At 42.1% G+C, this 15,977-nt stretch overlaps 1 protein-coding gene across 3 annotated transcripts in view; it reads right to left on the reverse strand.

The window, feature by feature from the left end:
• The window catches only part of JADE2 (jade family PHD finger 2), a 404,193-nt gene that overhangs the window by 50,611 nt on the left and 337,605 nt on the right, over positions 1-15,977 (reverse strand). For all 3 annotated transcript variants that reach the window (XM_075856334.1, XM_075856333.1, XM_075856332.1), the window contains one exon: positions 10,614-10,731. In XM_075856334.1, coding sequence (XP_075712449.1) covers positions 10,614-10,731 — 118 coding nt within the window. The remainder of the gene's footprint in view (positions 1-10,613; positions 10,732-15,977) is intronic.

Consider the following 15,977-nt stretch of genomic DNA (forward strand, 5'->3'; position numbering starts at 1 on the left):
CATAGTCAGGTGGTATAATAATGGGGTAAAAAAAAACAATAAAATAAGCCATAGATGTGTGTTACGCTGTGAAGCAATCCTTTCTGCACAGGCCGGTGTCGCACTGATAAATGGTGTCGTTTCTTATCCCCTTTTGGTCCACACTCTGCACATTTGCAGTTTGGGGAATTTTGCTGGGAAAGTGTTGTCCTGGTAGAATACGGACGCCCTCGCTTCCAGCCGATGTGTTTTAGTCCTCCCCTTCCTGGTTTCCTAATTTTCGGGCCTTGATAAATCGCCTCTTGAAACAGAAGATATTTTCCCCTCGGGCCTGCACAACTGCATATTTTTATTTTCTGACATATTGGAGCCTTAAAGTGTAGCTAAACGTTCGACAAACTTCTGACATGTCATAGTGACATGTCAGAAGTTTGGATTGGTGGGAGTCCAAGCACTGAGACCCCCACCAATCGCTAAAATGAAGCAGCTTCAGCACTCGTGTGAGCGCTCAGCTGCTTCGATTCTGTTCGGCTCATAGACTCTGTATTGAGTCCGTACACCGATACATTAATTTCCGGAAAAAGCTTAACAGAAACTAAGCAGCTGAGTGATTACACGAGTGCTTCAGCCGCTTCGTTCTAGCGATTGATGGGGGTCTCCGCGCTCGGACCCCCACCAATCCAAACTTCTGACATGTCACTTTGACATGTCAAAAGTTTGTAGAACGTTTAGCTACACTTTAACTAAGTTTATTTTTACACAGACGTAGCGGTATGAGGGCTGTTTCTTTGCGGGACGGCTGTAGTTATTATTGGTACCATTTTGGTGAACATACGACTTTGTACATTCTACCTATGTAGAGCAATGTATTAGATCCGTCAGTTGTTCACTGACAGCAAGCCGATTAGGCTTTGGCTCTGGGTGGGGCCTAATCGGCTTCCGTAATAGCAGAGCAGGAGGCTATTATTTGGCCTCCTCTTGCCATAGCAGCGGCCAGCAGCCCTGCGATCGCATGAAGGGCTGCCGATCTGCTACCAACCTCTAAGATGCAGTGATCGCTTTCGATCACTGCATGTAAGGGGTTAATGGCAGGGACCGGAGTAGGCTCTGGTCCCTGCCGTTACAGGAGATTGTCAGCTGTAACATACAGCTGACAAACACAGCTGATGATGCCGGGATTAGCTTCTAATGACGCTCAGCTCAGCTATTTTGCCATCGGCTAAGCATACTGGGAGGCCCGTATTAGGTCTCCGGTTGCCGATGCAGCCACCGGCACCCCGGCAATTTCATTGCTGGGGTGCTGATGAGATGCAAACCCCTTAAATACAGCGATCGCTTTTGACCGCTGCATTTAAGGGGTTAATGGCGGAGATCAGAGCTAATTTCGATCCCTGCCATTACAGCCAGGCATGATGGCACAGACTCAGTTTCTGAGCTGGTGCCATTCATTTGTCGTATGGATATGGCAAAATGTGGGAAGCACTAGCTTTCTATGACGTATCCATACGACAAATGTCGGGAAGGGGTTAAGGGGTCTAAAAATGGATAAAACCTTCCTCTAGAATGCTTTAGCACAGCTGTTTTACCTTTCTGAAAGTGAATATGAGTCACCAGAAATGGAAGCCATGGGCCTGCCAATAGCTTATGCCAATGCACCAGATGCATTTTCAGGAAAATAAAAAACAATATATAAACTTGGCATCTGATATACATAATTACCATCCAAACATGGGAAAGAGATGTAGAAGTGCAGAAATGAGAAGTAGGAAATAGCAAGCAACCGCAGTAGATATTTTTTAACCACTATAGAATTCAGTTTTAGTCTCCGGCAAGTCTTAAAATGACAGATTATATGAGTAGTTCTGATCATTTTCTGACTTAATACTCCTTGTCTGCTGATAAATTACTCAAGGGAAATCATTAATGAATGGGTGATATTGTATGTGAATGCCAGGGGCCCAACCCGTGTAGCAAATAATTTATTCTGCATCTCACTAAAAAAAACATACAGTACGCTAAATAAATGAGTACCAATTACTACTGAAAGCGAATAATATCAGCAACTTCTCCTTACAAATAAGACATTTTTGGGGTTTCTATTTGATATAAACGTTCCAGCAACTCTGGGTTGTTCGTTTCCAATGAAACCAGAAAATATGATTTTCTTATCTTAACAAATAAAAAGGCCATCTTCCTGAAAGTGAGCAAATACATCTTAAAATGTTTTCTGGTGCTAGGTTAGGTTAATAGATCAGCAGATGAGTGTTAACCCCTTAGTGACCAGCCTATTTTAAACCTTAATGACCAGCTATTTTTTTACGTTTTTCCATCGTCGCATTCCAAGAGCTATAACTTTTTAATTTTTGCCTCGACATAGCTGTATAAGGTCTGTTTTTTTTGCGTGACAAGTTGTATTTTTTAATAGCACCATTTTGGGGTACATATAATTTATTCATTAACTTTTATTAACTTTATTTTGGGGATAATAGAAAAATAACCAGCAATTTCGCAACTCTTTTTTTGCGTCCTTAATTTACGCCGTTTACCGTGTGGTATAAATAACAATTACTTTATTCATTTAGCGGGTCGTTACGATTGCGTCGATACCAAATGTATATAGGTTTTCTTAAGTTTTACTACTTTTTTGTTATGTTTTTAATAATTATTTGTTTTTGTGTCTCCATATTTGAAGAGCCATAACTTTTTTATTTTTCCACCGATGCAGCTGTACGAGGGCTTTTTTTTGGGGGACGACTTGTAGTTTTCATCGGTACCATTTTGGAATACATGCGACTTTTTGATCACATTTTTTTGAAGGCAGGATGAACAGAAAACAGCAATTCTGGAATTGTTTTTTATTTGATTATTTACAGCGTTCGCCGAGCGAGTTAAATAACATAATAGCTTTATAGTTAGGGTGGTTACGGACGCGGCGATAGCAAATATGTGTAACTTTTTTTGCGTCTTTTTTTTTTCATAATAAAACATTTTGTAAAGGAAAAAGTTAGTTTTTCAGTTTGTTTTTTTGGGGGGGGGGGGGGGGGGGGCGGGGTTTATTTATTTACTTAAAGAGGCTCTGTCACCAGATTATCAAATCCCTATCTCCTATTGAATATGATTGGTGCTGCAATGTAGATAACAGCAAAATATTTTATGAGCAATTTTATATTTATGCAAATGAGCTTTTCAATGGACAACTGGGCGTGTTTTCTCGTTTTACCAACTGGGCGTGTATTGTGTTTTTACCAACTGGGCATGTATTGTGTTTTTACCAACTGGGCGTTGTGAATACACTTCTCATCGTTCCCACCCAGCTTCTTTCACTGCAGAAATACAGCGTGACGTCACCCACAGGTCCTTCAACATTGTCGACAAAGAAGATACATCGGCTCCAGGCGTCCAAAAGGTTAATATGTTCGTCTCTAGGGAGTTTGCTATGCTTACCTGCACATACCTTGCACTGTACCCTCTGACGCCTGGAGCTGATGTGTCTTCTCTCTTCCGACGCCAAGGTTGAAGGACTTGTGGGTGACGTCACGCTGTGTGTCTGCAGTGAAAGAAGCTGGCTGGGAATGATGACGTCACCCACAGGTCCTTCAACCTTAGCGTCGGAAGAGAGAAGACACATCAGCTCCAGGCGTCAGAGGGTACAGTGCAGGGTATGTGCAGGTAAGCATAGCAAACTCCCTAGAGACGAGCATACTAACCTTTTGGACGCCGGGAGCCGATGTATCTTCTTTGTCCGACGACAATGTTGAAGGACCTGTGGGTGACGTCACGCTGTATGTCTGCAGTGAAAGAAGCTGGGTGGGAACGATGAGAAGTGTATGATGCTGATTCGTCAGCATCATACACTTTTATTCACAATGCCCAGTTGGTAAAAACACAATACACGCCCAGTTGGTAAAAACACAATACACGCCCAGTTGGTAAAACGAGAAAACACGCCCAGTTGTCCATTGAAAAGCTAATTTGCATAAATATAAAATTGCTCATAACTTGGGCAAAAATGATCGCTTTTAAAAAAAAACAAAAAACTTTGCTGTTATCTACATTGCAGTGCCGATCATATTCAATAGGAGATAGGGATTTGATAATCTGGTGACAGAGCCTCTTTAACTTGATGAAACTTTTTTTAAACTATTTTATTAGTCCCACTAGGGGACTTTACTATGCGATCGTTTGATCGATTTTATAATACACTGCAATACTTCCGTATTTCAGCGTATTATTGGCTGTCAGTGTAAAACTGACAGGCATCTGCTAGGTCATGCCTCTGGCATGGCCTAGCAGGCATTAACTAGAGGTAGACCTGTGGGCCTTTCTAAGGCCCCTGGCTGTCATAAAAAGCACCGACACCCTGCGATCGCATGCAGGGTGCCGGTGGGGTGAGAGGGGGAGCCTCCTCCCCCCTCCAAAACCACTTTGATGCAGCGCCTGCTATTGAGCACCGCATCTAAGGGGTTAAACAGGCAGATTTCGGTCTGACTACTCGAGCGGCGCTGCTCCAAGCCTGGATTTTTTTCCTTTTCACGGCGCCATGAAAAGACGTATGTATCAGAATCAAATCCTGTTAGTGGCCCCCATGTAAAGGCGTATTGCCAGTCACTAGCGGGTTAAGCTATCACACTAAAACCAATGTAAGGCTATGCTCCCATATAGCGTAATTGCTTCAGATCTTCTGTCCAGATTTGCAGGAGAAAAATCTTCAGCGTATTACAGTCAAAGTCAATGAAATTTAACAAAACTCATCTATACGCTGCAGATAATTTCCATACATACATTTTTTTAATCTGCAGAATGTCAATTTATGCGGCGGAATGGTTGCGCAGTAGTTGCAAATTTTCCTTATTGACTTCAATGGGAAAAGCAAAATCTGCGTTGCGCTTCTTTGCGGCGGAATAGCTGCATTTCTGCAGCAAAATTCTCAATTAGTAGAAAAATAAAATGTTTCACTTTCATATAAAAAGAAAACCATACTCATCTCCCCTGGCACTTCCATAGTGAACGTTCCTTCTCCCGCTCTTTATTTTCCTGGCCTCTTGGGATGATGTCACATGGGGCGAGACGTCACTCCAGAGGCCACCTTAACATACACCAGCACGAGGAGTAGGGACCATTGCTACAGCAGCGTCAGAGGGGGAAAGTAGTGTCTTTTTTTAATCCCCTCTGCAGCGTCAAATTCACCAAAAAGAACAAAATTTGGTGCAGATTTTTAGCTGGAATTCCCTGCGGAACATGAGTCGGATTTGCTGCAGAGTTTTCTGCAGCTATTCCAAACTGTGTGACCATTCCCAAACTGTTTGACAATTAAAAGTGGTACTTAACCCACTGAATCTTTTTCAGACTTCATGCTAACAATGATGGCACCACATAGGAAAGAAAAGTCTGGTCTTGAGAGGGAAAATTATTTCACTGTACAAAAGAGGACATGGAGATTAGCAAATCACATGTCAGAAAACCGTAGCAAAAGTAATCCAGAAATTGAAAATAAATGGTCTTCAAGTGCTCCAAAATGTTCAGGCCGTCGCAATAAGAGTTCACCTCGTGATGAGTACGTTTTGCTGAGAAAAGTGCTGGAGAATTGCCAAGCAAGTGCCTCAGAGCTGGCGGAAGATGTGGCAAGTTAACTGTAGTGACTGTTTTATGGTGCACAGTAAGACGCATTCTGCATAGAAGCGGAATGAATGGTTAACGTCCACGCAGGAAGCCACTGGTAAGGCCAAAGCACAGGAAAGCCCACATAACTTTTGCCAAAGCTCTTATTGTTAAAAGGTCAAGACTTTTGGGAATCCATATTCTGGTCTGATGAGACCAAAGTCAATGAGGTAGATTATGGTTGTGCTTAGACCTGGTCATAAAATGCGCCCACATTTCTGGCGCCTAATGTCTCATCAAGTTTTAGACCTATTTATGAAATGTGCAAAAAAGAACAGATATTTGCGTCTCAACAAGAAAAGGGTCATGGCTTAAAATGACAATGATAAACAAACAAAAACGAAACCTGTCGTAAACTAAAGCCAACCAAGAGGTACCATAAGGAAGAGAAAAGTGTCTAATATTTCTAGCATGAAGAGCCACATTTATCATACAACGGATGCCACTGTATTAAATTTGGGCCATCTTCTGACTGCCCTGTTCCTTTTTACACTCTCCAAATCTTAGCATTGGTAAATCTGCCCCAATATTTTTGGATCTGATGGCTTTCTAAATGTATCGTTTTGGAAGAAGGAGACATAAGGTGAGTAAGTGTACGTTTGAAGTATGGTGGTGCTAAAGTCCTTAACTGGGGATGTACGGGCCCTAAAGTTGTGGAGGAATTGTACTTAATTGATGGGGTCATGAATTCCCAATTATACTGCAAAATCATAAGGAGAGAAGATGTTACCCTCTCTACACACCCTGGGGCACATTTTTCAACATGATGACCTCAAACATTCTTCCAAGGCCATTCTTAAGGAAGAACAAGGTTAAAGTGCTGCATTGGTCAAGTATGTCACCCAACCTGAACCCTACCTATGGGAAATTTTGAAGGGACATGATCAACTGCACTCCACATAAAAGATTAAGGAAGTCATCCTTCTGGAGTGAAACACGATATATATATTATATATATATATATATATATATATATATATATTATGCTGTGAACTTATACACCCCATGACAAGAAGGGTCAGTGCAAGTAGGGCTAGGTTCACATTACATTTTAGCATAAAGTTAAGATGTCCTATTTTTTTTTATCATGTAAAAAAAAAAACACAAATATTAAACAGCATGGTGCCACGGGATGCCCATCCTATTGCCTTAGACTTGCACTATACAGAAAAATATACGTTGGGAGAGAAAAATGGCAGTCTGTTCTGTTAAAAAATGGAACCATGACGGAAATTAATCCTTTCACGAATCCGTTTGAAAAACAAAAAAGGGAAAACAAACCTATGGTAACAGAGAAATGCTTGTTATTTGTTGTATTTAATCAAGGGTGTACTCATTTTTGCAACCCCCTTGTTGCCTAATTTCTTTATTTTACAGATATTATTGACATCTCTTTCTATAAAGTTATTAAGTATATGTTTAATAAATTACATACATCCTTCCATGAATTGGTGATCATTTAGAGATAGAAATATATCTTTAGGATACTGTTATGGTGCTAGTCATTCTTGCAGTGTACCGTATGTATATATAAGAAATCACTTCTTATTGATGATCGGTCTATTTCCTCAGAAGCAAAACAAAAAGCAATAGTAAAGTACAGTATATGTTTGTAGAGTTATGTTCATGTTTAATTTTGTATTAAAATAGTTCTAAACCTTTTGATAACGGCTATACAAATGAGATCGGAATGTGCGCTAATGTTGTAATGGTTTTCCAAATTTTGACCTGTTGCCTATCTCAAGGGAAGTATTTTGTGACAGGGCGTCGCATTATGTTAAAAGGCAATTCCTTGTTCTGACTTCATCTTCTGCCTATTGCTTTCCAGACCTTTTCCACTGTTTCCCATATACCGTATAGGTTCTCCTGAATAGCTATTACGCCTACGTATATCCTTCCTTTTTAATCTCTTATGATGTGTTATATCTTCTTTAGCATATTAGTGCTATTTTGACCATATATATTTCTATTATAGGGGGCTATTCCTATACAGTCTAGCAAATTATCTATTTACAGTTCCCTGTCTGGGTGTCCTGTATTATGGTTGATATTCGTCCAAGTATCCTTTCTGGGTATTATTACCCAATATATTTGTATTCATCAGGTAGAAGTCCCAGAGTCCATGTATGTATGTATGTATGTATGTATGTATGTATATATATATATATATATATATATATATATATATATATATATATATATATATATATATATATACACACACACACACACACACACACGTTGATTGGTTCCCTGTCTGTTCTCCATATCTTTGGGCCTTTTTTTCACATATGTGGCCCCATTAGTAGTTTTCTCTCCTAATCTTATGGAGGTATAATATGGGTTGTATATCTCAAGGGAAGTGGTAGTAGAGGGTGAGAAGACTACATGCATTCTTACGTATGTCTGAAAAACAGTGTATATGGACGCAGTGTATACATAGAGGTCAATGTACACAATGGGGAGATTCATGAAATGTGTGTAACAAAAAAGTCTGTTGCCCATAGCAACCAATCACAGCACAGCTTTAATTTCTTAGGCCCTGTTCACACGCGTTTTGCATGTCGGAATAAGCTTGAAAAACACTTGTACGAAGTCTCCCATTGTCTTTAATATAAAAACCACAATGGGTAACCACAGGAAGATTTTCAATGGGGCTAACCTGCTTTAAGAAGCACAGCAGTTTTTACTGCAAGACCACGGCTGAAATCCGAGGGTCAGCCTCGAATTTCTGATGCGATTTCTCCGCCAATTCCACAGATTTTTTCCACAGTAGCTGCGATGTGACTCGTCGCTATGGGCAGCACAGACAGTTTTGATAAATAGGGCCGTCAGTCTTGAATTCCTGTCTTTCAGTGAAGGAGGGAGCTGTTTTTAGAAGCGTGCTGGTATGGTATGAGCACTACTATGCAAGGAATTACTGTATACGCACAGTGGCCCAGAGTTAATAAAACTGCCGTTTCGTTGGAGTATGATGTGATAAATTTATTAAGAGGCGCAATTTGACACATCTTGAACTGTCGGTGCTCGGCAGAGTGAAATCTACGCCAGCTACAAGCTGGAATACATTTCCGCCAGTTTCTGCCGTAAATTATAGTCAATTTGTTAGGAGGCTCTGGTTCCGCCCTTTTTCCTAAGCCCTGCCCAGTTTTTGAAAAGTGATAAGAGAAGCATAGAAGTGAAAAAGGTAGCACATGTGTGCACAAAACATGTGTGCGCCAAAAATTGTGACTTTTTTACGCCACTAGAGTGACGTAAACCTGTTGATAAATTCCCCCCGGAGGCTGTCAATCCTTAAAAATACATGGCACTAAGGTATGATTCTTACCATACAAGATGTGGTTTGCAATATTGCACTTTCAAAATTCTCCTGGTTGCCCTTGGAAACAGACAGAGGTTTAACATATTTCTGCTGTTAGACAGGAGAACGAACAGCTTAGCTCTAACGTATGTTCCCACAGAGTTTCTTTTCACACAGAGTTTCTTTTCACACAGACTTTGGCGAGTATTACTCGTCGAAATCTGTGTGAAATTTTTTGGAGGAATTTTCTGTCTCCAAATACATTGTGTGTACATAGCTTTAAACTGGAATCTGAGCTCCTACAATTCATTGCTGTCTGGTAACAGGAAAGCAGTAAAAATTTGCAAGCAGCTTTGACTGCAATGAGAAGAAACCATTAAAGAGGCTCTGTCACCACATTATAAGTTCCCTATCTCCTACATAATGTGGTCGGCGCTGTAATCTAGATAACAGCAGTGTTTTTTATTTAGAAAAACGATAAATTTTGATAGAATTATGACATATTTTATATTTATGCTAATGACTTTCTTAAAGGCCAACTGGGCGTGTTTTACTTTTTGACCTAGTGGGCGTTGTAAATAGAAGTGTATGACGCTGACCAATCAGCGTCATACACTTCTCCCCATTCATTTACACGGCATATAGTGTTCTTACTAGATCACTATGTGCAGCCACATACAAACACACTAACGTTACTGAAGTGCCTTGAGAGTTAATAGACATCGCGTCCAACCAGGACGGGATGTCTATTCATCACTGCCGACACTTCGGTAACGTTTGTGTGGAACTTACAGCACAGCAAGCGTAATCTCGTGAGATCACGCTGTAAATCACGCTTGCTGTCATTAACTCCTACACTAACGTTACCCGAAGTGTCGGCAGTGATGAATAGACAGCCTGTCCTGGTTGGACGCGATGTCTATTAACTCTCAAGGCACTTCAGTAACATTAGTGTGTGTGTATGTGGCTGCACATAGTGAACAACACAGGATCACTATGTAAATGAATGGAGATAAGTGTATGACGCTGATTGGTCAGCGTCATACACTCCTCTGTACAACGCCCACTTGGTCCATATAGTAAAACACGCCCAAGTTGTCTATTAAGAAAGTAATTAGCATAAAGCTAAAATTGCTCATAACTCCATCAAAATTGATCATTTTTCTAAATAAAAAACAGTGTTGTTATCTACATTACAGCGCCGATCACATTTTGTAGAAGATAGGGCACTTATAATCTGGTGACAGAGCCTCTTTAAATATCTCAAAATCCGTATAAGAAAAAAAAAAGAACTATGTACTTGCAAGTTTAGCCAGTATTTTATGTAGTTTTTAACTGTGAAAATTGAGTTTTCCTTTAATTATTTTCTACTTTCTTACATGCTATTTCTATACATGAACATCTAAAAACTGATCAGTGACATTCCAAAGACAGGAACACCACAGAGCTGATATTCTTTTAAGAGCACCTGAAAATCTCTTCCCAATTCAAAAAATAACATACATAAAAGAGAGACTGAAGAATGCAGGAAAAATAAGACTACGAATACATAAAAACGACCTGTAATGATTTATGGCTTAATTACCGCAGGCCAACAGTAGAGCCTTTCAATACCTTTGAAGGTAAAGTAAACAAAATATTACATAACTTAATGTTTTTGGCTTCGCTCTCTTACCGTTGCGAAGATCTTTCTCAATGAGTTTCATCTGCAACTGGAAAATTTTCTCCTCGAGTGTGCATATGGAGTGTTTCATCTTTTCACGCCTGGTGATCATGTAACATAAGTTCCTAACCTGTAGGCAGGAATTTTACAAAGAAATCAGATAAAGTTGCGCACACAAACAACAACAATGTTTGGGTTGGGTATAATAGTTCAGCGCAATGCTAAAGGTGAAGCAGAACAATTCAGGGGTTCTCCACTTCGGCCAATCTCTACTTGATAAAAGGGTCCCTTGACAATAAGCTGATCACAAAGTGTCCCACTGCTGGGACACCCAGCGATCAGCTGTAATCTGTGGGGATTCCTGCCAGTTAGTGTTCGATTTCCCTTCAGCACTACCACAGGGGAAATTAGGCATTACACAGTGGGCATTTATATCAATGGGCTGTCCGTGTAATACAGAACAGGACTCGCTCTTTGCAATTTTGTCCAAGAGACGAGGATCCTGGACAGACACCCCCCTAAATTAACATTCGGAATTCCCTAATAAGGTATATGAAAAAAATGTTCAACTAGATTGCCTTTTTAATCCGGATATCCATTTTACAGCTTATATATAGAATACATCTACATAAAAGGTAAATTCTGCTACCTATCTTATGCTGAATCGGAGTTAAAGGATGTATTATTGTGTAAATGGTACTCTGATCAGGAGACCATCCTCTATGACACCCAATGGTCCTAATAAGATCCTGATGAGACAAACTCTAAGTCCTCATGCACACTTCCATCACCGTTTTCACGGCTGTTTCTCACGGACCCGTGTGTCCGTTATGGTATCCGTGTGTACTCCGTGTCCGTTCCGGGTTTCCGTTTTAAATGGACGTTGCGCTTCTGTTAAAAAAACGGAAGGTATTGAACTTCATTTGAACTTGTCACATGTCCCAGTCTGTAAACTTTGGCATGCCCTGCTGTTGCTAGGGCAAAGGATCCGTTAAAAACGGACGGCACACTGAAGCCTTCTGTGTGCCGTCCGTTTTTTTCACTGACCCATTGACTTCTATGGGCCCCACGGTCACAGAATCACTGACAAAAGTCGGACATGCTCTACGTTTGACGGAACGGATCCGGGAAAATAACGGAAGTGTGCATGGGACCATTGAAATGAATGGGTCAGGGTGCTATCAGTGAAAAAAACGGATAGCACCCTGAAGGAAAAAACTGAAATGGGCATGAGGCCTAAGGCTATGTTCACACGGGGTATTTTGCCGAGTTTTTTGACGCGGAAACCGCGTCGCAAAACTCGGCAGAAACGGCCCGAGAACGCCTCCCATTGACTATCTTCGAGAACGCCTCCCATTGACTATATTGACGCCTCCCATTGACTATCTTCGGGCGCTTCCGCCTCCGACCTCCCATTGACTTCAATGGGAGGCAGGAGAAAGCGTATTTCTCGCTGTTTTATGCCCGCGGCGCTCAATGGCCGCGGGCGAAAAACGGCGCGATAATTGCCGCGAAAATCGGCGTGCAGGGAGAGGAATATCTGCCTCAAAGTTCCAAACGGAATTTTGAGGCAGATATTCCTCCCCCAAAATACTCCGTGTGAACATAGCCTAAGGCTGGGTTCACACAGAGTTTTTTGCAGGAGGAAAATCTGCCTCAAAATTCCGTTTGGAATTTTGAGGCAGATTTTGCTCTGCCTGCATGCCGATTTTCGCAGCGTTTTTCACCCGTAGCCATTGAGCGCTGCGGGCAAAAACACGCTGCAAAATATGCCTTCTCTGCCTCCCATTGATGTCAATGACAGGGCAGAGGCGTAAATGCCCGAAGATAGGGCATGTCCCTTCTTTTTCCCATGAGAAGGTTTTTCCGCTCGTGGGAAAAAAACGCCTCCACCTCTCATTGAAATCAATGGAAGCCATTTTCGGTCGTCTTTTGGCGCATTTTGTGACGCGGTTTCCACGTAAAAAAACTCAGTGTGAACTCCCCCTTAGGGTACACTAAACAGAAAATGGAAGGGATCAGGAGGAAATCAATTGTGTTCTCTGCAAGAATTTTACAAGACTTTTTGTTTTAGGTTATTTTGTCTCCGGTTTACTTTTATCATTAAAGGGGTTTCTTGGGAAATAAATTTTTACTTGGTGAGGTCCAACCCCCCAGGACACTCGATAATCAGCAAAATGGGCTATTTTTTGTGTGAACGGGTTGTATATGTGTATATTTGCAGGATAAATTGTGATTTTCAATGGCACTATTTCTGAGTACATATAACTTCCTGATTAACGTTCATTAACATTTTTTTTGGGGGGGGGGGTGAATCTGCCATTGTTTCTGCGTTTAAAACTTTATCATATATGTGTAGTGGTATTTTTTTTTACATTTTGTCAAAATTAAACCACTTTTTATTTCAAATAAACTTTATTAAATGGTGCATAACTATTTTTTTTATGCCATCTTGGCTTCTATAATGCTTTGGTATACTCAGTATACCAAAGAAATATTGCTTAAGGCTGGGTTCACACAACCTATTTTCAAACGTATTGGAGGCGTTTTATGCCTCGAATTACGTCTGAAAAAACGGCTCAAATACGACGGCAAACATCAGCACTGTCATTTTACGCGTCGCTGTCAAAAGACGGCGCGTAAAATAACAGCCTCGTCAAAGAAGTGCAGGACACTTCTTGGGACGTAATTGGAGCAGTTTTTCATTGACGTCTGAAATTCAGGAGCTGTTTACCCTTACAGTGTAAAAGTCATGGCAACCCATCGACTCTGAGAACTGCGTTGCAGGACACCAATTGAGTAAGAGAGGGAGCCTTTCGCTGTGACATATAAGGGTTTAAATTGTCGGGATCGGAGTTCTTTCTGATCCCTGCTTCTGCAGCAGGATGTCAATTGTATATTACAGCTGCTGCGGATAGCCCTGGCACAGCTTCTGTGCCATCGACTGGGCATACCATTACTTCTTATTGCGGTCAAAAGACCGCAATTAAAACATAATTGTACGCCCATTTGCGCAAATGGAAGACCCTATTTTTTTTAATTTCTAGGTTTAGGCTTGGAGTAACGGTCAAGATGCATTTCTAGGCGATTTTCATAGAACCGCACCATTCTGCCACGATTTTGCTGGGGTTCACAGCAACAAAACGCATAGCCTCCGTTTGCATTACCATTGATTTCAATGATAATGCTTCCGTTTCAGTTGGTTTCCGTTCCGTAAGGTTTCAGGGTTTTTTTCCGGAAGCAATAGCGTAGTCGACTGCGCCGCTCGCCCAGTGGTTTAATCAATGTGTTAATTTCATTGTTCGAGTCGTTACGATCGTGGAGATACCATATATGTGTATATTTATTTTTCCTTTTTTTTCTTACACCTTTCCTAAATAAAATTACTTTTTATGGAAAAAAAATTTATTTTGTCCCACTAGTGGACTTCAGAATGCGATCTTCTGATCGCAGATATAAGGCTTTGGTATACTTTATATTTGATAAACAGCATTATTGCCTGTCAGTGTGAGGCCTCATTTACACGAACGTAATATACGCGCGTGCGACGCGCGTGCGACGCGCGTGCTTTTCACACGTGTCGTACGCACCTATATTAGTCTATGGGGCAGTGTAGACGAAGCGTGGATTTTGCGCAGCGCGAGTGCGTTGCGTAAAACTCACGACATGTTCTATAATCGTGCCTTTTTCGCGCATCACGCACCCATTGAAGTCAATGGGTGCGTGAAAACCACACATGCCGCACGGAAGCACTTCCGTGCGAACTGCGTGATTCGCGCAAGAGCTGTCAAAAGGATGAATGTAAACATAAAAGCACCACGTGCTTTTCTGTTTACAAACATCCAAACGGAGTGTCAAATTAGAGATGAGCGCACCGAACTTCACCGGGTTCGGCCGAACTCGGCAAAAAATGTTCGGGTACGCGACGGCAGGAGACAGTCACTGTCCACGGTGCTGAAAGAGTTAAACTGGTTCAGCACCATGGACAGTGACTTCCGATCACAATATACATATACGTGTAAAAAAAACAAGAGGTTCTGACTTACCGATAACTCCCGGCTTCTTCCTCCAGTCCGACCTCCCGGGATGGCAATTCAGTCCAAGTGACAGCTGCAGCCAATCACAGGCCAAGCACAGGCTGCAGCCAATCACAGGCTGCAGCGGTCTCATGGACTGCCACGTCATCCTGGGAGGTGGGGCCGGATGACAAGAGAGGGACGCGTCACCAAGGCAACGGCCGGGAGACCGGACTGGAGGAAGCAGGAAGTTCATGGTAAGTATGAACGTCTTTTTTTGATTCACAGGTTGGTGTATATTGTGATCGGAACTCACTGTCGAGGGTGCTGAAAGAGTTACTGCCGATCAGTTAGCTCTTTCAGCACCTTGGACAGTGACGGGCGTCGACTAGCCTCATCTCTATGATGGCGGCTGCGCGTAAATCACGCAGCCGCGCATTATACACGGATGACACATGGAGCTGTCAAGTGCCTTTTGCGCGTGCGAAACGCAGCGTTTTTTGCGCGCGCAAAACGCACACGCTCGTGTAAATCAGGCCTAAAACTGACAGACAATCTATTTAGCCATGCCTCTGGCAGTTACTGAAGGCAGACCTTTATTAGGCCCCCGGCTGCCATGTAAACCCATCGGCATCCTGCGATCGCTTTGCGGGTGTGCCGATGGTGTGACAGAGGGAGCTCCCTCTGTCATACACCTTAGAAGCTAAGGTCGTTAAACTGACGGAACCCGAGTGCTATTCGATTTCCTCAGTTACGGCAGGAGCCTGGCTGCGTATAACAGCCGTGCTCCTGACGCTGATCTCATAGGTACTGTGGTAGTCCCCCCCGAGATACGAGCGACTGATATATCCATCACGATGCGGGAACTAGAACCCGCTTGTGACAGATATATCCGTCGCTAGTTGTTAAGGGTTTAATGTACTGGCATTTATCTGTATGTCAGTACATTAGCCTGTGTACTGATCGTACATAGGCAACAACAGGAAATATGGATAAACAGCCCTGGGTTTCTTCAATGTGCTTGCTGTGCCCGTGCGATCAGCATGATGTGATGCGGCCGGCGCCACACTAATGAGCGGCAAGCACTGAAGGCAAAGAACATGGCAGTGCGAGCGCCATGTTCTCGGTCTTCAGGGCCAGCGCCGCAGCACATTAGTGTGGCGCTGGCTGCATCACATCATAATGGTGTCTATATTCATGTATTACAATACTAAGCTGTATGGCCACACAGCTCAGTATCGAAATACATGAGTTCAGGGTATTGAATCATTTGAGGGTGCACAGCATCAAAATAGTATTGATATTTTGATGCATCGTGCAACCCTACATTTGAAGTGTACAGGCGGAGTTAAAGTGACTG

The sequence above is a fragment of the Rhinoderma darwinii genome, chromosome 3, assembly GCF_050947455.1.
Source record: "Rhinoderma darwinii isolate aRhiDar2 chromosome 3, aRhiDar2.hap1, whole genome shotgun sequence".
In the NCBI taxonomy this organism is placed as follows: Eukaryota; Metazoa; Chordata; class Amphibia; order Anura; family Rhinodermatidae; genus Rhinoderma; species Rhinoderma darwinii.